This window comes from Chaetura pelagica, unplaced genomic scaffold, assembly GCF_000747805.2.
Source record: "Chaetura pelagica isolate M959 unplaced genomic scaffold, ChaPel_1.0 scaffold106, whole genome shotgun sequence".
Classification (NCBI taxonomy): domain Eukaryota; kingdom Metazoa; phylum Chordata; class Aves; order Apodiformes; family Apodidae; genus Chaetura; species Chaetura pelagica.
The window spans coordinates 3,159,167-3,183,715 of record NW_009954222.1 but is presented as its reverse complement, the minus strand read 5'-3'; the positions used below and the strand labels follow the sequence as shown (position 1 = coordinate 3,183,715).

The 24,549-nt window shown below is 35.3% G+C and overlaps 1 protein-coding gene across 1 annotated transcript in view; it reads right to left on the bottom strand.

The window, feature by feature from the left end:
* The window catches only part of PIBF1 (progesterone immunomodulatory binding factor 1), a 114,446-nt gene that overhangs the window by 64,306 nt on the left and 25,591 nt on the right, over positions 1 to 24,549 (bottom strand). The window contains exons 8-9 of the mRNA XM_010003489.1: positions 23,264 to 23,389; positions 19,359 to 19,457 (exon numbers count right to left, since the gene is read on the bottom strand). Coding sequence (XP_010001791.1) covers positions 19,359 to 19,457; positions 23,264 to 23,389 — 225 coding nt within the window. The remainder of the gene's footprint in view (positions 1 to 19,358; positions 19,458 to 23,263; positions 23,390 to 24,549) is intronic.

Sequence of the window (24,549 nt, the reverse complement as noted above, 5' to 3'; positions counted from 1 at the left end):
AGCCATACACATTTTTAGTATTGTAGGAACCAATATTGTCACCTCTTATGTGCAACAGTGTGTGCCAGGATTTTTGATATATCAGGTGCCACACTGTTGAGTCTGTGCCGTTACCTCTCTTATGTTTCTACAATAATGTGTATTAATGCTACATATAGTATTATCATACACAACGCTACATAATTCAGTTCCTCTGTCTTATTAATACTCTTTCTTTTCAAATTTCCATGTACTCTCAAATTCTTGCTAATAATGACAAAGAATCTCTCCTGAATTATCCTCAATAGCACATGGAGTGAATTTAAAGACTCTAGCTGATCATGTCAACATTAAAATAGGATAAGTATGTTGCTTTGGCACAGCAAAGTCAAAAGCAGGCCACAGAGATTTGGATTATGTACTGACTACTCCCTTTGTCACCATTCCTTGGTATGCTGTCATTTACACATAATCTACAGTACGAAAATACAATGGAAAAAAAATTATTGTAATGTATTTACTTAAAACAAGACATAAGGCACATTTTAAGTTAATAAAAACAGAGAGCAGAACAATTAATTTCATTCAGATATTGCAGATTTACTGAATTGAAACATAATCCTTGACAGTTTGTACAACCAACATCTACATCTCAAGTACCTTTAACTCCAGTCTGGATTCTTTTTTTCTACTTTGACCTAAGTTAACTACTGTTTGAGTGTTTTCCTAAAACACCACGTTTCTTAGCTGTAACAGCATCTGTCATTCTTGGCTTAGAAACAAGCTCTTGTATGAATGTGAGCAATCTTTTTTTGCTTCTTTAGAAATGCAGGGTATGTTCAACAACTGTACTATGGATCTATAGGAATCTAAAGCATGTGTTTAAAGTAATTCAATGCATCTCTCAGATCATGATCAAATAGAACATGCAATATGATTAATAAAATAAACAGTATTCTTATCAAGACAGAAAATAACATCATAAACTTTGCAAAGAGGAAAGTATTTAAAATATACACAGGGAAAATTATAACTTGAATATTCATTTTTTATCATTATGGATTTTAAAGTCTGTTGCTATTGCAAATACTATTGTCAGATTTTATACTTTAAATTACAGCAACAATAATTATTAGTGCCCTGGTGCTATTTTTCTGTGAACTCCAGTTTCCCAATCTACATTTCTCACTGACTTCAAATTAGTTTACACAGCTTCAAAAAAAGAAAATGTGGATGTTTGGACTGTTCAAAATAATACCAAAGAGCAAACTATGTATATGCATTGGTGCCATATTGGCAAAACTATTCTTCTTTCATTTGGCACAATCATATTTCAGTTACCTTTAATTTTATTTTTTTCCTTCATTATGTTCCTTCCACAGATACACAAATTTTGGAAAACATATAATGGCTCTGATTTTCAAACAAATTTTGAGTAGTATTTCAGAATATTGTTTTTAAATGGTTCATTTCAGCATTAGCGTGGCAGGAACAGAAAATTACTACTTTCTAACCATACTTAAAGGTCATTGAATTGATATGAAACGTGCACACATGCAAGATCAACAAAGAAGGTATTTTTCAGTGTTTCTACATTCTACATATATAAGCATATCAGACTTTGTCATTTCATAGGAATGTACTAGTGCACTGATAAGTGCTCTAAGAGTTTGTAATATGAATCATACATTATAATTTGTACTGCTGGCATCTTGGCATCAATTTGAATATATAAAGATTATTTTTAGGGTAATAAGTGTAGGAAGACCAAGGCAAGTAAGTACAAAAATTGCTGGAACTGTAAACATTATGGAAAAAGAGTAAGCAGAAATACTGTCATAGAGAATCTAAGAAGTGATGCTTAAACATGTCTAATCTTTTCACAGATGAGCTACAATACATAGGTAAAAATTCAAATGCAGCAGGCGAGTGAAAGGTAGGCTTATTGTTTGAACTGTAACATAATTTATGCTACTCTCTTCCTAAAACTCAGAGTGTATTAAACAGGTATTCTTACAAATGAAGTATTTTCTGTTTAACACACTTTTCAAAAATGCTATTCATATGCTTCAGTAATGCATGTTCACATTGATTATAGTTTTTGAAACCTACTTAATTTCTTTTTTTAGCAATTCAATTATTGTGTGGTATTGACATATCTCTGAATAGCTGAAGACTTGAAAAGAAAAAAAAATAAATTTAAAACATGTTTCAGGAATTGTTGCTTAGGCAGTCATATCACATCTCAGTCTAAATAATGCTGTAGAAAAGGAAGATGGGATAGGAAAACAGAAAGCAAACCTACTCACAGCCAATCCTTTATCTCACTAACACAAGACTGGTTTATATTTCACATCAACTAAATTCTGCTAAACTTAATTTTAAAATGCTTCAAATGCTTTCTTTATGAAAGTGTGCTAGTGGGTTAAGTTTGAAGAGAAACCTTGAAATTCACCAGATGTTGTCTTTTATTATATCATCATGCTACTACTTAAAACATTTTACATTAAAGACTCCATTATTTGCTTAAATTATATAGCTCATTACCACATCACCTGTGTACATTTAAGACCACTAATATGCAAAGAGAATGGAGCCAGGCTTTTTTCAGTGGTGCCCAGTGACATTACCAGGGGCAACAGGCACAAAAGGAAGTCCAGGAGGTTCCATTTGAACATCAGGAAACACTTCTTTTTTTTTCCCCTTTTTACTGTGAACATTGACTTAACAGGTTGGTCAGGGAGGTTGTGGAATCTTCATCTCCAGGGATATTCAAAAGCTATCTGGACACAGTCCATGGCAACTGGCTCTCGGTGGCTCTACTTTAGTGAGGTGGTTGGGCAAGATGACTTCCAGAGGTCCCTTTCAACCTCAACTCTTCTATGTTTTAAATTTAAGTTTGGAAAGGTTTAGGCATCTACCTGTAAGTTAGGTCCCCAGTATGACTGGTAGAAACCTAGTCTCTGCAGTCAAAAGGATATAAACAGAACCCTTAGAAGACCTGAAGCAGCAACCTTTATTTGGCCAGCTGAATGGCTCGCCAAACCCCACTGATTGTGCTTCCTAAGTTTCCACTTACTATAATGGTATCTCAGACATTTGCAACACCTTTGTAGTCCCATGCTGAGTACACTTACATCCAGGTGAGCTGTACCTCATGTTGAGCACTTGAAACAAAAAGATTGCTCATCTGGCAGAGGGATGTGCCTCTCAGATATGCTGCAGTGTGATTCTTACATTAGTAACAATCACAAAAGCAAATCAGAATCTAAGACTTAGGGCTAGAAAACTTTTAAGGTGATTGCTCTTTTTATCCAGACAAATAGATGACAGAACAGCATGAGGGAAAGCATCTAGATTCATCAGATGATATCAAGACAACAGCTAACATGGTCCAGCTATGCAAAAGAGATACAGTTCCAGGAATAACTAAAGTACATCTAGTGGAAATGATAGCATCACACAAGATAGAGCAGGAAATGATCTGAAATATTGTTCAGAATTCCAGTTATCTGTGTTGAAGGAAGGTCAAATACTAAAATAAATGGTACTCAGATGTTCAAGAGAATGTAGAAACCATCCCATGAGAAGTCAACTAAGATACAATCTAGGAAAATAAAGTCTGACTAAGATTTTAAGAGGGCAAAACAACTGATATTTAAGGAGTAATGCTGGCATAAGAACTCCTTGTGTAAACCAGGAGAAAATAATCTTAGAACAAAAATTAAAACTCCATCTGAACATGACGACTAAAATAGCTTTAATTAGGAATAGTAGAGGTCAATTTAATTTACAAAAAGGTGTATATATGCAATGACAAAAGAATAAATGAATGAAAAGGGTCACTCTCCAAATTATATTTATAGACCCTATAGGTAATTACATGATTGGCTATATCTGGGTGTTGCTTTTTTTTTTTTTTAATAAAGGAAAAATAAATGCAAAAAGGCAATTAACATAGCTTAAAAAGTCTGAAAGTTACATTTTAATTGCATTTTTATACTTTTTTTGAGGATTTGTATGATCAGCTTTCATTAAAAAAAGCCTCCCAATTTTGTTTATTTTTCCTCTGTGGCATTTTGCTTAACTCATGCATTATCTATTATCAACACTTGTTGCCAATAATTCTGGGCAAATTGACGTAACTTCCAGGTAACATCAAAACCTGTTTAAATAATTAGGCAGACTGAGAGGAAAAGGACCAAGGTCTTGAACTTCCTGGGCGAGTGCGCAAAGTACGTTACAAAAGAGGCAAGCTTATCCATTACCTCCTCTTCTAGCAGTGTTCTGGAGTGAACTCAATGCTTTTGAATGAGCTAGCCATGATCTAATGAAAACAGGCCCTTCAGGGACTTGAATAGAGTTCAAGCACCTCCCTACCCATATCAAAATAAGCACTTAACTTTCCAAACCAGGAGACTTCCGAGCATGCACAGGGACCTGTACCTAGATGTGCTCCAATTTGGAATGCAGACTGGTTTTAAGTGCCTCTGAGGTTAGGTGGTGCTTGAGTACAGGAGGCAGTGGTAAGACTTCAGTGGAATCTAGTCAAGGAATATCTTCCCCACAGACATCACTATGACAACCTGCTGGAAAGCCATTAGCCTGTGCAAAGCCTGTACTTATCAACTATATATTGCATTTTAAGTACAGTTACTGCACATTTTGTTAAATGGTGCTGTCATATTTAGACCCCAAGAGACTTGCATACATTTTATATTACAGAAACAGTATGGTGTATTACCCAATTTGTGTCTGTCCTTCCTCCCCTTTTCTCTAAAAAGACAAATGCAAGCTTCATGTTCATTTGGGTGTGGTATTTCTCAAAACAGTTCCTGTAAGATCACTAAGACTGCAAAGTTTGAAGGAGCATGATATCTTCCTACCTTCTGCAGTTTCATTAACCAGATCCTTCGTAATAATCACAACTCTAGACCTATGTAATCTAAATTAATTTCTGCCAATCAAAATGTGTCAAATCATGCAAGAAAATAACAACATTCAATTTTGTGACCAGAATTTGATGAATGCTTAAAGATTCTGCTTTGGAAGAGGATTCAGTAAGGATGATGGCAAAACATAAAAGCTCCAAACCGCATGAATTCGTGAAAAGACTATAACGAACTCATTTAACTTGGAAAAGACAGGTCGGACTCATCTCATCTAGCTTCAGATGTTTACAATGTGGACATGTACATATGACCCTGTTATGTAGACTTCCTTTGTAAGTCAATGGAAAGAAACAAGTACCTTATAGACATTTTAAGTTATAGGCATTTAAAGTTAGAAAAGACTGATGCCAGCAACAGCAAAAGCTGTACTGAAGTCTATGTTGCGTTTACTCAATCTAATGTGTGAACTCATCCAAAGCCTAAAAGTATAATACATTTTAAAAATGCTTCAAAAAGATCACAGAATTCTGAAACAGTGGTATGAGATGTCTGAAAATGGATGCTCAAGAGTTTTCAGTGTTATAACTGGAAGGAAATGTTCACCTTGTATTGAAAAAAATGCGTACCAAGTAAGTTACCATCAATAAGATTTAAAGTTTCCACCTCTGCAAATAGCTATACAGAAGTAAACAATGGGCAGAATGGAAGAAATTGACTCTGCCACCAATCCCAACACATTGCCTTCCACCCACCCTGTCCCTTCATGAAACTTTTTTTGTCTTTGCCTGGCTTAGACCACTCTTCCAAAGAGAAAGACTTGCCAGTCTACCATATATTCCACACTCAAATCAACCCCACTCAGTAAAGTCTTCATGGTTGCTCTCTCTTTTGTTTTCTCTCTTTTTAAATTTACATCATGTCTTTCCTCACCCCTCATCTTTATTACCTTTCCTCTTTTGCCTATAATCAGTCTTCTGCAAGTTTCACAATTACGGAGACGTAATGGAAGAAGAATGTATGTGTTTAACAAAATAATTAAGACTCTCAATCACCTAAACTGATTTCTCCCCCTCCTTTCTTCGATTTTTCCTTGATGAAAAGGTAATATACTTAAGACCAATGGAGCAGGGGGGGAGAGGGAAGGAGGCAGCCTTTGAAATAGGTTTCCTTCAGATATCGTAACACACAACTAAGGGACAATGGATTCCAGGAAATATTTACATGACAGTTTTAGTAATGCAAGTTTGAAATATTTTCCCCATCTTCTTCTGAGTCTAATAAAAAGCTAAAGAAATTTTTAAGGGTGGTAATTACTGTAAGGACTTACTGGTAACTGATAACTAATAATGATAACATTGTGTTGCATCGTGGACAACATACAGATGGTTAAAGTTGGAACAGCAAATAATCACAGACTTGAAAAGTTATTCCTAGCATGCATATTAAGCTGACAGGACAAATGCTGCCAATAATTGGAAAACATTTAGGATAGTATTCAAATCCAGACTGCAGAAATGTGAGTGTGTCTAAGCATAGGTATCAACTTGTGTATCTAAGGTCTCTTTATACTAAGTGTTCCAGAAACCAGGAAACCAGGGCAAGGAAGTTAGAAACATTCTTTAAGTAGTAGATAAATGAAAATAAAGCACCTCAAAAATGGAACACTGGTAATTTTTAGTTGGCTTGGTTTGTTTGCTTGCTTTTTTTTAAAATCTGAGTATGTTTGGTCTGCTCTCCCTCCCCCCCATTTTCCTCCCACTCCACCCCCAGTTCATAAGCTCCTTTTAATCATACAAACTATTTAGTTTTGAATTCTTTTATAATGTTTGAACTGTCAAGTTAACATAGGAAAGAGATTAAAGTGTAGAATGGCACGTATAACTTTAAATGTATAATATTAAAACAGAGAAGTCACTATATTGATTTTGAAAAAGACGTAAAGTTAAAAAATGGTAAAGTAAAATAGCATGAAATTTTGCAAAATTCAGTATGGTTAAATTTGCTAAATGTAAAAAAAGAACAAACAACACCAACAAAATAAAGTAAGACCTCTGCAAATGCTTTCAGGGTTATCACAAAGGACACTTTGGCATTCTGAAGGGTCTGTTCACAGTCATCATGTTAGTAAAATATTATTTGGAAGCTGTTTCTAAAACTGGATGTAACATTCATTTATATGCATCTGCCAAGTTTTAAAATGTTTTAGAAGCTAAACTAAAACATATTGAAAATGACTCATTGTGGTACCAGAATATGTACTGTAGGAAATAAGAACTCATTTACAAGTGGGAGAAATACACTCACACTTCATCTGTGGGAATTCACTAGACTTCCCTTCCAGTAAACATATTTTAAAATAATAATGGAAAACGTTTTTTTAACTGAAGTTTATGAAAAGATTTAGACAGTTGGCATAACAAAAGAGACTTACAAAGATAAATGTAAAAACTATCTTTAAAAATAATTCACAAATAATTCACCCAAAAGATATCAATTTAGCAATAAAAAGGCTGCAATTATTTTTGCTTACTTTAATAGATAAACTAAAACTGTTTAATACCATTCTGTATAAGCAGATAACCATTTGAGACAAATGACAAAAGGAAGATTTTATTATTTTACAAAGTAAGAAAATGCAGGGGAGCAGAGAGCCCTAGCAGGCAAACAAATTACCATAAGGTAGCTCTTTTCTAACTTGTAGCATGTCAACAACTTTCTGTTCATCTGCACACTTAATTAATGCAAGTACCTTGGGGCAAACACACTACTTTGAAAAGTTCTCTTTCTTTAAGAAGAGGCATTCATCTGGCACTGAAAAACTAAACCTGAAATGTACCCCACTTATCTATGCATACAGAAAACTTTGAAAAAGCTCAGAACTTTGACATAACACAGAAATTAGACCCAGATTTCACAACTCGGGAGTGGGAACACTGTGTCATAAGGGACAAATCTAAAACCAAAAATGCCAGCCCCACTAGCTTCTATGAAGTACATTGCCTGCAAAAACAAAAACGTCCGAGATGAACATGCAACAGACAAAAAAGATGCAATCCTTCCTTATATGATTTTAGATCTAAAAATCTTAGAGCTAAAGTAATAATCAAGGCTTCACTTCACCTAATTCTAGGCATTTCACAGGGGCATGCGATTTACATCAGTGTTCATCCTCCACCATTCAGAGAAACAGTCTACATTAAGTATCCTCAAGATTTAAGAGTCAAGTTAATTGCCTGAAGGCAAATGTGAAGACAAGAGGACTAGGCATTCTAATTACGTTCATCTGCTTACAATACCATTTTGCACAAACAGAACCTTCTCCCCTTCCTGTAGGGTTTTGAATGGGACAAATTATTCCCCCGTCTACGACCCATAACCAATTATGGTGACCCCAGCAACGTACCCAAGGTAAAAGGGGAAGATGTTAACTTCTTGGAAGTTATGATCTAGGTCGTATTTCTGGAAAGGAAGAGGTTAAGATCTCAGAGAAATCAGAGAAAACATTAAGCAAAATTTCAGAAGGGATGAATCAGATGAACCAGTGCACTTCTATATCTGTTTACCCATGGCAACAAACACTTTCCATGAAACAATTAGAATACCCATGAAAACAATTCCAGATGACAAGTTCCACTTCAAAGCTGAAACTAGATTATATACATAAATATGCAGTAGTGTTTATGTTAAAATATCAGCCAAGAGTTCCAGCATTTTGACAATATATCCAGTATTTAGATTTTAGAAGAGATACAGAAATAGGCTTGTAAGTGCAAGTATGTACATTTACATTCTATGTCTATATTATGAAATAAAACATTTTATGAAACAACTAAATGACTGATGGGTATGAGCATTTTACATAATGCCCAAGCTTCATCTCAAAGGAACCCAGATTATATTGTTAACACACATATTTCTACAATTACACCACCACTGGATGGAAAAAGTTTACTTCCCTTTAAAAGAAAGATTGTCATGCTATACTGCCTATTATATTCATATTTATCCTGTGGATGAGAAGCTGGCATAATCTATGGCATCTTTTTTGCTTCTGGGGTACCTATAAGGGGCACACACACAATTCCTACCCTCTCCATGCTTCACAAAAGGAGTTTGTGGGGTGGTTTATGCAACATCACCTTCAATAATCAACATTAGTCTCCTTTCAGTTACAGAAATCTGATAATAAACAGGACTTTTAAGAAAGGGTTGGGCAGTATATACGTTCATATGAGCAACATCTTTCTGAATTCTACCTAGCAGTAAGAACTGCAAAAGATCTTCATTGATTGTAGTAAAGCTCCTTCATTTACTCTTTCATATGTACTCTTCCATTCCATCTCTATTAGGTTTCTTCAGTTCTCAGGTTCTCTCTCTTTACTGCCTCTCTTCACACTCCCTCTACCATGGAATAAAAAATCTTGTACTAATTGTCATAAGCTACTATCAGCAACAGCCCAGCCTATCTACTTTCATGCAGTGCTCCCCTCAGAGGTTCATCCATTACAAATGCTCCCATCCCACTTCAGTCTTGCTGAAGTTCTGTTTGCAACTAACTTCCATTTGTTTGTGTTCTTTAATTACAAAACCAGTTCACACACTGATATCACAAATAACTCAAAGGAGTACCACCCTTTTGGTGTCCACACAATGCAAATGTCATGTAACAACGTGTGCCACTATGGCTACATGATGTTTGGTAAAAATGCTGCTAACATGTCACATTACCACCTTCCAGCTATCCAGGATCAAGGTCTTGAACTCTGGTGAAGTATGCAGAGCCTTAACCGCACATTCATTTTGCTGGTTTCACAGAATACACTTACAGAGTTACCCAGATAGTCACATAAGTAGACAGAATTGTGCCTTTAGATCATTTAGCTAGAAACACAAACAGCTGTAAAAATTATCTAAATAGCTTTGCACTGAGTAAACTGAAGGACATGGCCTTCCCAGTATCCAATATGTGATGCAATACTTGAGTGCTGAAGGCATGTAGTTAAAAAAAAATAATAATTATTAGACTCCCTGAATGTAAAGAACTCTCTGAGCTAACCTTGACAAAGTCTGGGATACATTCTTGAGGAAATCTTATCCAGAAACAAGACCATACAAAAGGGAAGTGGGCTCTCCAGCCTTGATTTTCCCATTCTCTCCTCATCAAGGCACCAGTCACCAGACAAGCCCATCTCATGAGGAGCAAAAGTAACAAATAGACTCACATGGTTGCTCCATCAGTTGTGAAGGGTGGATTAATCAGTCCTGAGCACTATATGCAAATATCACACCGTCCCTCTCTCTTGGGAAGTCATCAATATAAATAAGATTAATTAGGTATATTCATTGCTGGATGAATGAATGTTGAAGGCAAACAGCTCCCTGTTGTGGCATACAGCCTGAAACTACCTTGCCTCACTGATGTGCACTGTTTTGCTAGTGTATTCATGAGCCAAATATGATGGTCATTCATTTACTTATGCTCCCTTCGTAGAATCACTTAGATTGGAAGGGACCTTTCAGATCATTGAGTCCAACCATTAACTCTACTTTACCTAGTCCAACACTAAGCCATATTCTCAAGTGCCATATCTGGACAACTTCTAAGCACATCAAGAGATGGTGACTCAACCACCTCCTTGAGCAGCATGTTTCAGTATCTGACAATCCTTTCAGTGAAAAACTTCTTCCTAATGTCTAGTCTGAACCTCCCCTGGCACAGCTTTAGGCCATTTCCTCTTGTTCTATCACCAGTTACTTGTGAGAAGAGACCAGTGCCTACCACTTTACAACATCCTTTCAGATAGCTGTAGAGGGCAATGAGGTCTCCCCTCAGCCTCTGTTTCTTCAGACTAAACAGTCTCAGCTCCCTTAGCCGCTCCTCATAAGACTTGTTCTCCAGATCCTTCATCAACTTCATTGCCCTTCTTTGGACACAGCCCAGCACCTCAATTACCTTCTTGTATTGAGGTGCCCAAAACTGGACATTGTATTTGAAGGGTAGCCTCACCAGTGCCAAGTACAGGGGGACAATCACCTTTCTTGTCCTGTTTGCTGCACTATTTCTAATACAGGCCAGCATGCCTTTGGCCTTCTTGGCCACTTGGGCACACTATTGGCTCATATTCAGCCACCTATCAATCAGAACCCCCACATCCCTTTCTGCTGGACATCTTTCCAGCCACTCTTCTCCAGGCCTGTAGCATTGCATGGGGTTGTTGTGGCCCAGATGCAGGACCAACTTATTACTAATTTACAAATGGACTAACTACCCTCAATTCCAGAACAATATGCTGCCTCATTCCTTATTCATGAGAGTTACTTACATGAAACAAGTAACGCCACCATTCAAGTGAGGTCCAGGCTGAGAGCAGTAGAGTTAGGTAGGCTTCCAGTTATATCTAACATTTTCTTAACCGTTTGAATATGGTTCTGTGAAAGAAAAGGTCTGGCCAGAACTTAGTCCAAAGCTTGCTCTCATAAATGGTAGCCTTCATTCTAGTCCGCTGACTCTCCCATGAGTTTAATGAGGCCCATACGATTACAAAGCTGACCTTCTCCAGTCACATAAACACCTATTTGGACAGACTGTTCTTCAACAGTGAGTTGTCCAGGTACGACATAGCATCACATTTTTTTCCAGAGGGTAATCAGAATATAACCGCAGATTCAGAAGGTAATTCCAGAAGATAATTACTATTAAAAATAAACATTTATGGTTCAATTAGGCTGAAATATAGTATGACATAAATAGCTATAATTTGAATATAAAAATTATTTTACAGACATACAGAAAATACGATATCCCTGCTTTGAAGAATTTAGCTTTTGAACAGGTGTTATATTACACAATTTTGGTAGACACATGCAACTAACAATCACTGCATGTACTTATGGTCATGCTGTTATTTGTGACTTGCTTTTCTTCTTTATTCTAAAAATTGTGTGTTTGGACTTTCCTATAAACAGGTTCTTTTCTCATCTGCCATTTAAGTGTTAATGTTTTGGATTACATAATGCTGCTAGAGGCTTCACACACAAATTTAGTTCTTCATGTTCAGAGAGATAAATATTATGTGCACAAATAACCTAATATCTGTAACAATATTTTTACACATTAGCGTAATCTTCAGATAGATGCTTTCATTTATATCTAGTCATTTTATCCAGCCTAAACTTTTCAAAGTCACACAAAGCACACACAGTAGTGTGTAAAAGTAAACCAGATAGATGCTTTCATTTATATCTAGTCATTAGTGTCAGTAGTCAGTAGTCAGTCAGTAGTGTGTAAAAGTAAAAACAGGTTGAGAAGTTTCCCAGTGTTTTGTAGCTTCTGTTCCACATAGAATAGTTACGGTATATCAGACAAAAAGGCCCATTTAGCTTCATGATTCTGTCTTCAGCTGTAGCTAGAAGTGTGTGTTTTAAAAAGATCAAGAAAAAAAGGTACCAACGTGCAATTTCAGCCCAGAAGACCAACCACATCCAGGGCTGCATCAAAAGAAGTGCATCCAGCAGATCGAGAAGGGCAATTCTGCCCCCCTACCCTGCCCTGGTGAGACTTCACCTGGAGCACTGTGTCCAGCTCTGGAGCCCCCAACACAAAAAGGATGTGGACCTGCTGGAGCACGTCCAGAGGAGCGTAATGAAAATGGTAAGAGAGGCTGGAGCAGTTCTCTTATGAAGACAGGCTGAGGAAGCTGGCGTTGTTCAGCCTGAAGAAGAGAAGACTCTGGGGGAACTTTATAGTGACCTTCCAATACCTAAAAGGGGCCTATATGAAGGCTTGGGAAGATCTGTTCACTAGGACATGTAACGATAGGACAAGGGGTAATGGTTTTAAGCTATAAAAGGGTAGATTTAAGTTGGGCATTAGGAAAAAGTTCTTTAATATTAGAGTGCTGGATCACCAGAATGGGTTGCCTAAAGAGATGGTGAAGGCCCCATCCCAGGAGACATTCAAGGTCAGGCTTGATGGGGCTCTGAGCAACCTGTTCTAGTTTGAGATGCCCCTGCTTAGTGTAGGGGGTATTGGACTAGATGACCTTTATAGGTCCCTTCCAACCCAAGACATTCTATGATTTTACAAAATTTCTGCAATGATTGTATTTGTCTCTAATCCTTTCTGATTAGTGTTCAACTGCTTCTAGCTCAAAGATTTCCTGAACTGGATGTAGTTCTTACTTGTTAAGTAGTTCTCAAATTTAACTCTGAGCTTTTTCATTCTCCCTTTGAACCCATATAAATTTTTAGCATGCAAAATGTCATTCTGTAATGAGTTCCAAATGACCTGTTAGCTTACCCTGTCAGTGCTTATCGTTAATGAGAAGCTGTGCACAGTGAATGGCAAAAATGTGCCTATATTGAGAGATACTAGCAATCATCAAAATCATGGACTCCAATGGAAGTTTCAACACTATAATTCAATAAATATACCTGAAGACTAAGCAGCAGTATACCCTTGTATCATATAGTGTCTCGTAGAAGGAATTTATAACTGCTTTCAAAGCGGTCCTCAAAGGACACTGATACATTTTCAACCTCCCCAGATCGACAAAAAAACTAAAGACTTAAGAAAGCAAATAGTTTCTTAGGTTCTCAGCATAATAACAATCACAGATTTTAACTTTTTGCCTTTATTAATCTTAATGTTTTCAGATCAAGGCCTTTTCGCTAGCAGGAAATGAACAGGTAAAACAAGAACATCAAGGCTTAAGGAAAATCTTTATGGTATGAAGATATGTTCATATTGCAACCTACCCAAAGCATCCTAAAGAGGCTAATAATATTTTGTGATAATTACTTTTTGGGAGCTGGGGAATGAGTAACTTAAATAAAAAGATTTCTAGAGCTATAAATATAATAATTGAACATTCCTTGTACAGTAAGAGAACAAACTTCAAAGCCTGTGTTCCAGATGTCATGAAGCTCAGAAAGGTCAGCCATCAGCTGAATTTATAATTCCTGTGAGTCTTGACATTGATAATTCTACAACATCAAGACAGTTTCAGTTTGAGGTGACTGGTTACAGAACTTAAAGCATTAGTTCTGGAAGAACGTTACCTTAGCTAAGAATGTAAAATTTTGAGATCCTTATTAAGGAATGACCCAAGACAACTAGGCATGCTCTAGCAAGTGTGAAGTCTTCCTAAGACAACTACTCATCTATTTGATCAAATCAGTTAATTAGACTTCTCATGCTTATTAAAATGCATTCCATTAAACTGCAATCTGAAGTAGGCTTTGAAATATACCAGACTTCTTTTAATGCAGAAATATAATTGAAGAACAATCGTTTGTTAGAGAGCAGCTTAAAATAATCAATTAAGATGTAAAACTCCTGGTCCTTTCACTGCCTACTTTGAATTGATTCTGAATTTCTAAGAGGGTATCTTTCAGCAATTTCCATGACATCCACCTTTTACCATTTTAGCTGCACCTCATACTTAACTTTCACATCAGGAGAACAAGAATGTAGTTTTTATGGGAAATCTGTAGTAGTTACACTGGCTACAGGCTGAAATCTGGACAAGGTCTAACAATAAAAGTAAAGGACTCAGCTTTCCTCTGATAAAAATCCTAAATGTTTTTGAAATTACATAATATACACCATACAATAGAAGTCATACATGAATACAGCAGCAGCAAATGATAATTACTAAAAAAAGTATTTTAGAAAACACAAATTGCATCAATCAAAGCTGAATATTTAAAGAAGCAGCAATTTTAAAGACCTACATAGCTCTTTAAAGGATTACAAAATGCTTCATATACAAAAGTAGAAGCCATGTCTAGGGAGTAAAAGGCTATGACAGTAGTTTTCTATATGGTTATGGCAGCTTTGGCAAAGAAATGTTTTGGCCAGAAGTTGTAATCATGGATCTTTTTAAAATTAATTAAATCTCACTTTATGCAAATTTTATTTAAATAAGGGCCTCTCTTCAAGATTAGCAATAAGTCCAGCACATGAATGAACTGATCTAGTAATTTTAAGATTAGAACCTTGTCATTTCAGTCAGCAACATACAGATTATAAAAACATGTTAACAGAAGGGGAAAATAATGAATTCTGATGTTTATATTAACAATGAATGTATAATGTAATAAATGCTAATCTAATAATGCTATTCTTGCATACTCAGCAGAGATTCTAAATGTAAAGCAGAACATCTATTTATTCAGTAAATTTATCCAAATATCTTTTAATCTAAGACAGTCCTCTAGGCTTGTTGGCAATTTATAAGAAGATACAGCAATCTTAATTTCTTCTAACATATGCATTCATTCTATGAACAGAATTGATCACCTCTCTCTATCACCTGCAAAGCTTAAGATGTACACCTAAATCAGATAGCATTAATCTCTCCTCCAAACAAATTCCAAGAAATAATACAATTACAAAGAACAAAGAACATAGAGGAGAATAAAGAGATTTAAATTATAAAGATTAATGGATTGACTAATAGAAGTTTCCAAAACGTATACACAGATTGCAGCTAACTGGAAAGAAAAGCATCAAATAGGTAAAAAAAAACCAAACACACAGAGAGAACTTCTTTCTGACTTTTTTTAACCAATGAAGCATAAGAAATGTCAATGCCTTTTATTCTGTTTTGGTATTTGAGAAAGGTATTTCTAAATAGAAACACCAAAAAGACTACCAAATCTAAATACTACTTACCTGCAGCTGATTGTTCATTACATATCTAATAGTTTTAAGTAGCTGAGCTATATGCATCAAACCATAAATGCTTAAATAATAATCCAAAATTCTTTATAGAGCAATTCTATTTTTGTAGCCATCATCCTAACTTTACTCAAACCTACTATAAAAAAATTGTTTAAATATGCCCTTTCAGCATCTGTGCATATTTGAAGAAAAAAAACAACAACCCTCTACATATTAAAAAATATTCTGTTACTTCACAGACAGGGGCAGGAATTTAAACCTCCCTATTAACTTTTACAAAACTGAGCTTTTTTTTTTTTTTAATAAATAGTGCCCACTGCAATGTTGAAGGAACAGTATTGCCGTAAGACAATTTTGTTGAATATTCTTCTTCTGCTTACCTCATACCTGTTTTGTTTCTTTTCATTTTTCTACACTTCTTATTTTATCTTTACAAATAAAGGAAAAGAACAATCACCTTAACTATATCACGTGAGCAGCAATCAACTGTAACGGAGTTACACTAAGAAAAATAAGGTTTTGTAAATTCACACCATTTATTAATTTCCCTTGTGTTCCCAGTAATTCTGGAATTTTTAAACCAGTTTCCACTGAAACTGTACAGTCTTGGAAAACGAAGTTACACTCCTTAAGGTTAAAAGGAAGTGAACAATCAAAGGCAAGAGATGGCTCTTGTAGGTATCCCCTAAGGTGAAGTGGTCTTGTATGAGTGCATCCCATATTACAGACCATGAAGTACACTTTGAACAAAGGAACCATTTCTATTTGACCTTGCACCTTATATGAAACTAGAAAATTTAACTAGTGGGAAAAAGATAATAGGAAACCAGGATGGACTTCTGCTTCTCAGTGCTTATTTGTTGTTGTTATTGTTTTGTTGGTTTGTTGGGTTTTTTTTGCAAGGAGAGGTAACAGGTTAAGTCAATAGTTTCTAAGTAACACTCCACGGATATCCAAGAAAAGTTGGAACATATTTAGTATCTACATGTTACTATGTACTAGACAATGGAGCTATTAAAGAATTACTCTCCTCATTCAACCCCAAGACACTTTCAATTGAGGCAATATAGCTTTAAAATTTGAAAAAAGTCTTATATTACCAGCAGTTTAAAACAAAGTGAAAACATTTCCATTTGGTCATAATTTTTAAAGAACATGTGACACTGGCCACAGTTTAATCCAAAGTATAAGATCTGTTCATTTTTATTCCTTGCTAGAGGCACATAGAAGATGAATTCTCACACAGAATTTACAGTTGTATAATAGTAAAGACAGAAACAAAACTTAGATCCCGATACCATTGATCTACTTTGAGGTTGAAACTGCAGATTCTTTCTCAGTATAACTCTTTCATGAGTATTACCACTTCAGTATTTTCTTGGCATTTGTAAACAGCTGTTTACAAAAAGCTATCACAAACCTCAGAAAGAAAAATGAAAATAACTGCACTTGACTAGAAAATTGGGTATTAGTTACACTTCTGATCACAAGATTTGCTAGGGGCTTTATTTAACCACCATTCAGGCCAGTCAACATTCCACATACTTCTGAAGCTTTCAAACATGTTTGTTTATACAGATTATGATAGTGGTAACTAGGATGAGTCACCTTGTTTTCACTAAAGTAGAACTAGCTGTTATAATACTTAAACATAGAATTGGACAACACAGGTATCTCTTTTTTTATCTTAGGAGGTTCTGGTGATATTAGAAAATTTCTTTGTTTCACAAAACTGCTACACATCAGTCCACAATAAACTAAGAATTTGAGGTATTTTAAGTTAAAGCATTCATTCCATCTCATCATGCCAGTTTGTCACTTTTCAGTCAATTTAGGTACACGATTTGGAAAGTGGAAGAAGTCACAATCTTGACATCTGTGCTGTGGTTAGAAGGGAAGCAGTTTTAAAGAGAGACACCTATATTTTCAAGAAGGCAAGTATGGATTTTCCCAAGCAAGTCTGAAAAGCATAATCTTCTGAGGAATTATCTACTTCTTTGACCTCCAAAAAACAGTATTAATCAACCTATTAGCTTTTTCAAACTGAGGCAAGGACCGTTTTACTTAATAGGAATGCTTATAACTAGAAAAACTTCAAGAGGACAGAAGCATGAGTGCATCAAGCTTAGAACAAATGGAGTAGTATTACCTTCCTTTTCTTCCTCTCTAAAGCTTACATTTTAAAATCTTTCTATGTTTCTGATTGCAGCTGAACTTCCCTCCTCAAAAAAATCAACAATACGAATAAAAGGCACATTATATGAATGGTAATACAGCAGAACAGAAAAAGCATTTTCTCCACAGTTCTTAAGTTTAAAAATAAACATGGCAAGAATTACAAAGTTGATATTTTTGTTAAAAACAAGGTAGTCTGCATACTCAAATTATTGTATGTCAGACTTACTTGCCAGAAAAGCTTCAAGTTAGATATGAACTCTCCATATGTCATAGTAATCTTACCACAGTGAAAGGCAAGAGTATCATCATAAACACCTTGTTGACTCACATTAGCATTTTACTTTGACTCAGGAGATCAGTTTTGAACCAGTTTCCTGGTTATCCCCATTTAACTAGCTTAATTTTCACATTTTGATTTGCATTGTGGAGCCATTTCCTCAGAGTGTGCTAACTGAATTCCTTTTTGAGAATCCAAGAACACCTAGAATGTACTCCACCCATTAAAAGGCAATCAGCACCCTTGGGACCATTCAGCCCAAACCAGAATTCATCTGAACTCAAATCCCATAAATGAAGCAAGGACATTAAGTCCTCTGCCTCATGTCATTTACTCTAGAACTACATCTGTTGTTTCCTACCACAAGTTAGCAGTGGCACGTTTTTCAGTCCTTTGTGGCTATGCTGGGCAATGCTATTTCTACAGTAATACCATGATTGCAATTTAGGATTTACACAAAAATGAGACGCTTTAATTATTTTGTGCTAATGCCTAAGCTATCAACATTTTAACAGATTACTACTTGTAAATAAAAACATTTCCAAGCAAAAATAGTACGTATCAAGTACTGCCTTTGAATAGATGACTAAGTGGCACAGGTGGTTAATGAACTGACCTTTTCATTTTAGAAAAAAGGTGTGAATTAAACAATGAATCAAGTCCAAAATTAATGACACAGTATAAACTTACCCTCAACAGCTTTGATTACTGTCAACAATTTTAAATTACCTCATGATTTACCATAGCTAATGTTCTAAATTTATGAAGAGTGAAGACAAGGTTCTGCAGAGCATGACAGTAAGACTGTCTATAAGCAGGCAGAAAATCAATCATACTTTTCTTGTCTATGAGTAGAACTGCACATTTGTACAGACACTACTTTACACATGAAATATGAAAGACTCAGAAGAGACATCAGTAAGAAAAGAAGCATGTAGGAAGCTTAACTGTTCATGACTACTGCCCTCTATCCACACTTTACAACCAAGTCTTGATTGAAGTAATAATATAAGGTAATTTTCTACTTTCAACTAAAGAAAAAAGCCCTACAGAACAGGTTCAGAGTTTGACCACTGCCACTCTACAATAAGAAATCCACTTCCTTGCTATAAGATGCCATAATTATGGTTTCTTGTCTTTACTGGATTGTAGAAGACGAATCAAACTCTCATACTGTTAGTGCACTGGAATTAAATCTGTAATTTAAATTGAACTAAATGCTTAATTTTATATAATTTATTCTTTACAAGCAGAAAGCCAAACCAGTCACTCCTCCTGCATAAAACTCCTTAGATATTTAGCTATATCTTTAGATTTTTTTACATGAATTAAAAAAGATACTCACTGTTCTAACAGTTGATCGTATTTTCTTAAAGCATCCTTTTCAGCAACAACTGCTCTTTCTTTTTCAGCAACAGCATTATCTCTTGCTTCTCTCATATTTCTGAAGGAAACAAAAGTTATTCTGTCAACAATCTGTTAGGAGAAAGATTGATTTGCTTTATGAATTACTGCTGACTGACCTTAACTTCAACAGTACCTTCTTCAGTTCTCATAGAATGACTTAAGTGTCTATAAAGAGGCTTTATTTCAGATTACTTTCATGTACGTCAGCAAAGTTTCCAGTTCTGAAATTCTGAAAACAATGAAAAACTCACCTATTTGTACATCAAAATATATTAATAATTCTAGAATACTAGATCTGTAAATTACTTATTTTTTGTAGGAATTAAATCTCAATAATTTCACTTTGTACTTCACTAATAACTAGGGGAATGCTGACCTAGCTGAGATGATTCACAACTTTTATGATAGAGTAGGAAAAGATTAGCAAGACATAGAAATCCTACTTCCACATTTAACTAACTGGCTAGTTAGTCTGTTACATAGGTTATTGCACATCACCGGTATCTCCTTCTGGCTTCTATTGCCGGCATGATTTTTTATTTGCACAGAAACATAAAATAACACAAACATTTTACTACTAACAATCTAATCTTTCTCAATTTTTTTAACCAAGAATCACAGCTTGTGAACTATCTCATTACACTGATAAAAATAAGAATAGTGGCCTGTGAAGAATAATATGTGTAGTATTTGTGTTAAAAATAATGCAAGTATTAATAGTCTGTTAATCCATATATAAGACTGCCTGTAGCATAACATTGCATTAAATTGCACTAAGTTGAGGTACTGCTTAGATAGTGCTTATAAGCTGCATCTCCATTATTTAGTGTACCACAGTAACAGCCAATTTGCAGGGCAAACAGCAGTTGTTGATGATCAGACACCTAAGTTACAAATGTTTGAGAACTTCACTCCTTGTTTGCTCCTGTGACCAGTGCTCCTGAACACTCACTAGCATTTGGAATAAATTATCTTAGAGACTTTGTTCAATTTTTTTTCCTCTAAAAGGAATCCTCCTCACGAGCTACAAATGTGAGCACAGTACTGCAAATCGAAGCACAAACTTTGAGGCAAGACAAGAGAAAAGTCAAATATCGAGGTAAATGCAAAATTATTATGTCCATTTAGATGCTATCCTAGGTAATGTTAGCCACACAAAAGGCGTATGGTTTTTGAAAAAAAGACTACTTTCTAGACTATGGAATGTCATCAATGGCACATTTGTGAACTAAGTAATTCACATGGATTGGAAATAGGTACTTAAGAAGAATCAACATCAGAATTATGCAACAGTTAGCTGGCTATGAGAGAAAGGCAACAAGATTGTGTTTAGAAGTTGAGTTACTGGGCTACAGAATTTAACAATGAAATTCAGAAACTAATCTTGAGAGTAGATTCTTTAAAACTGACTCATACCAAAACAAAAGAACATGGTAATTAATTTTGTTAACAGCATTAAGATCAAGTATATTACATCTGAAGAGAAGGAGTGCAATGTTGTGTCCTTAAGACCAGATTAATGGAAGCAAGATAAGAATTAAATTGTAGGAGACACACAGAGACTTATCTAGACAACAACTATTTTGTTTAACCAAATAGCTTATCAATTGAAAATGCAATAGAAGACAAAAAAGACACAAGTGAGGCACTATTCAACCAAGATGACAACAGAAGATGTGATGTAACTTCTGCTGAAATATTTTGAACAGAGTTAGAAAACAACACACTAACGACACTGCTAGTTCTCAGACAGTGTAACTGCAACTTGAAAAGAAGTAAAGCACCCATCTGATGGCTGCACATACAGGCCATGTGGGCTGTTAGGTATCTCACAAGCTTATCAGACCAGTGAAAGCACCCTTCTAAAATGGGACAGAAATGCTACCTACAGATTCAGTAATAGGTATGGAAAGAAGAAAAACAAAAAAAAAAAAAGGTGGGATGAGGAGAGGGGAGGGAAAGCAGAAGAGCATCTATATTAGCTTTTGAAATAAAACTCTTAGCAACTGTCATTTATTGCACTTCAGTTCACATCCCTAAACTATTCTAGTGTGCACAAACTGGATTATAGTCAGATTGAACAGTCAGAAGATGTGCTCAGGGAGAGCATCTAACATGCTCAAAACCACTAAACCGTGTTTGATCAGACCACAGCTGATGAATCCAAAGTTAAACCTCATGCAGATACTCATGTTCCCTGTGAATTCACTCTTCTTAACCAAACACAGCCAATGCTTACTTCAGCCAAATAAGTTAAATTACTTCCAAATAAATTAAGAATGAAAGTATCACCTTTTTATTTGTGTCCCACCATTTTAGCTTCTGACTCATCCTAGTGTAAAATAAGTTCCAAGAAATTCAAGGGAAACATGAGGCCCATTCAGCTTGGCAAGATGGTAATGAGTAAGAGTAACTGTATATTAGGTTAGCTTAGCTGTAATACCATTCCATGCTTTGAGCCTCAAGATGAAACCAGCTTCTTCAGATTTATTTTCAGTCACAGTCAGCATCTCCGCACAAACATTTCATTGCAAACTGCTGTGCTCACAATTTGGGGTTCCCTTTGTCTCGCCACTGAGGGACATCTCAGACTGTGAAGCACCGTCTTACAGTGGAATTTTTAAGTGTTTTATCGAAAGCGCATATGCTAAAAATCTTTTTCTTTTTTTTTGCTAAATAAGAAGTCAAATCTAAGGAATTTACATTTCAGAAGTAATTATTTCAATATGAGGATCAAAACTGTAAATTGCTTCCAGATACAAATGAAATATCTTTCAGTAGCTTTCTCAATGATATACAGACCCTTGTCCAATCTCCACCAACAGCAGAGGCTTAAATTCATACTTTGTAATTCAAAATAGATTGGCATACAGGAAGTGGCGTGTATGTATGTGTGTGTATATATATTTTACTCGTACTAGAATACTACACAATGATGTAATTTTTTTTAATTAGAACCTTTCAGTTGACTGGAAGACAGACAGCAGCAGTCACGTTCTTTTTTCACTCTTCCGAGCAGTGACAAAACTACCAATTAGAGGAACAGATTCTGATGCCACAAATATCTTTTTACTACAGTCATTTCCTCCTCCACAGAAGACACTTTAAGGACATCTACAATGAAGTTATAATGAATTATTAAGCACTCCTCCCATTTTAAAGGAAAAAAGGTGGCAAAAAACAAACTCAAAAAGAAATTCAGTGTCAGAAGTTCAAATCCTTAGGTCCCTAAAGGCTTATTTGTGTGCCTAACTCTGCACACAATTGCATGGAATTCAACAAGATGGCACACATACAGAATTCAATATGCAACTCTTTGTGGGAGTAAGATATTCCTCAGAAGATATTCTTATAATAATTTACAGGAAATCAATGTGTTTTTTTTAATCTGTAAATAATCACAAAGAGATTTATTTTAGAAAGGCGTAAGTCTCACTGGTTGCCCCTCATTTCTTCTGCTTTACTTAATGCATCAACACCTTCTGGTTTCCTGCCACAGTTTCAAGACTGTCTATATAGCATGACAGGTAAATCAACACATTTTTTATTAAGTAACACTATACATCTGAACAAACTTCAAACCACTAACATTTATCTAGAATGTGACTTTTAAAATCCTTTCATTGACAATGTTGTATGTCCATCATTTAATAATAAACACCATGTATGTATTGTGCAATTTCCTTTTAAAAATTAAAATACTCTCATCAGTTTTATAACTGAACTTAAATTCTTACATCTTGATCACCTCTCAAAGAGCCAGTCAACCAGGTTTATACCTAGGCACAAAACAATGCTTGTTAATTTTTGCCCTAATGAGGCTACTGCCTGCATCTTATCTACCTGTTTTCACGTTCATACATCTCTTTTGAAGCACTTCTCAGTTGCTCAATTTCTTGATTTGTTTTCAATCTTAGATGTTCCAGCTCTTCTTGAAGTTTCTTTTCATATTCTGTTTTATAGTGATCTCTGTAAATAAACAAATACACAACATGGGAATTTAAAAGTAATTGCACTAGCCAAAATATAAAAACTTAAGGCACTGCATATGGGGTAAAAACACCACATGAAACGTCGTAAGTTAGCTACATGCTATGGAGGTTTGTGTAGTCAGAAATACCCCAAGATTTGGGAATTTGTCCTGTGAGTTCGACATATAAATCAATTACAATACATACTAAAGTTTTTATGTAGTGATACTAGAAGATTCCAGGACAAAAGAATTTAATTTCAGAGTACCACATCTTTTTGTAACCTTGAAAGCCATGACAGATCATAGGGAATCCCATAAAGAATTTTTCCTACAAAATTACCAAAAAAAAAAAAGCTGGTTTTGCAAGTACTTCACAACTCAGGAATGTAAAAATTTTATAGCATCTAGTTAATGTTCAAGAATAATCGATCAGCAGTGAAGCAACTGTTAGAAATTACAGGTTTGGAAATAAAAGCATGTTCATGAAGCAATGTGCATTTAAAACTGTAAAAGGTTGCAAATGTCGTCAGATTTCCAGTCGTGTGATAGCCCTTAATCTTTATATTTCAGTACTTGACCTGATCAAAAACTCCTTCACATTAACTAAAAGCCTGCAAACATATACATGTCAGAATGCTTGCTGCCCAGGTTTTCCTGTTTTCTCTTTTCTTTTAATAAAGACCTGAATTTCAGTTGACCTTTAAAGAAAAATTTATCTTCTCTCCTTCCTGAAGTATGCCACCCTACAGCAAAAACCTTTATGAAGATCTCTGATACAATGAAGATGTTTACAATAATGTAAAAAAAATAGAACTCACTATACTGGAATGTAAATTCCCCTAGTAGAAAGTTTGTGTTCTTTGTTTGGTATATGGCTCAATCTTTAAGAAAAAATAAAAAAATAAAAAAATGCTGAAGGTCAGGACCTCAGGATACAATTCTTTTGTGCAGAATCAACAAGCATCACCATTTTCTTGGTACTAAACCAATTTGCTATTACCATTATTGCTTGCCAAAAATAAGTTTGTCATTGCAGAAATTACACCTTCCTTCTCATAGCAAGTCTGCTAAATCAGGTGGCTGAAAAAAACCTCAGAACAATCTGGAAAATTCATCACCCACTGTGATGTCAGCAGAAGACAGCTTAAAGTGATGC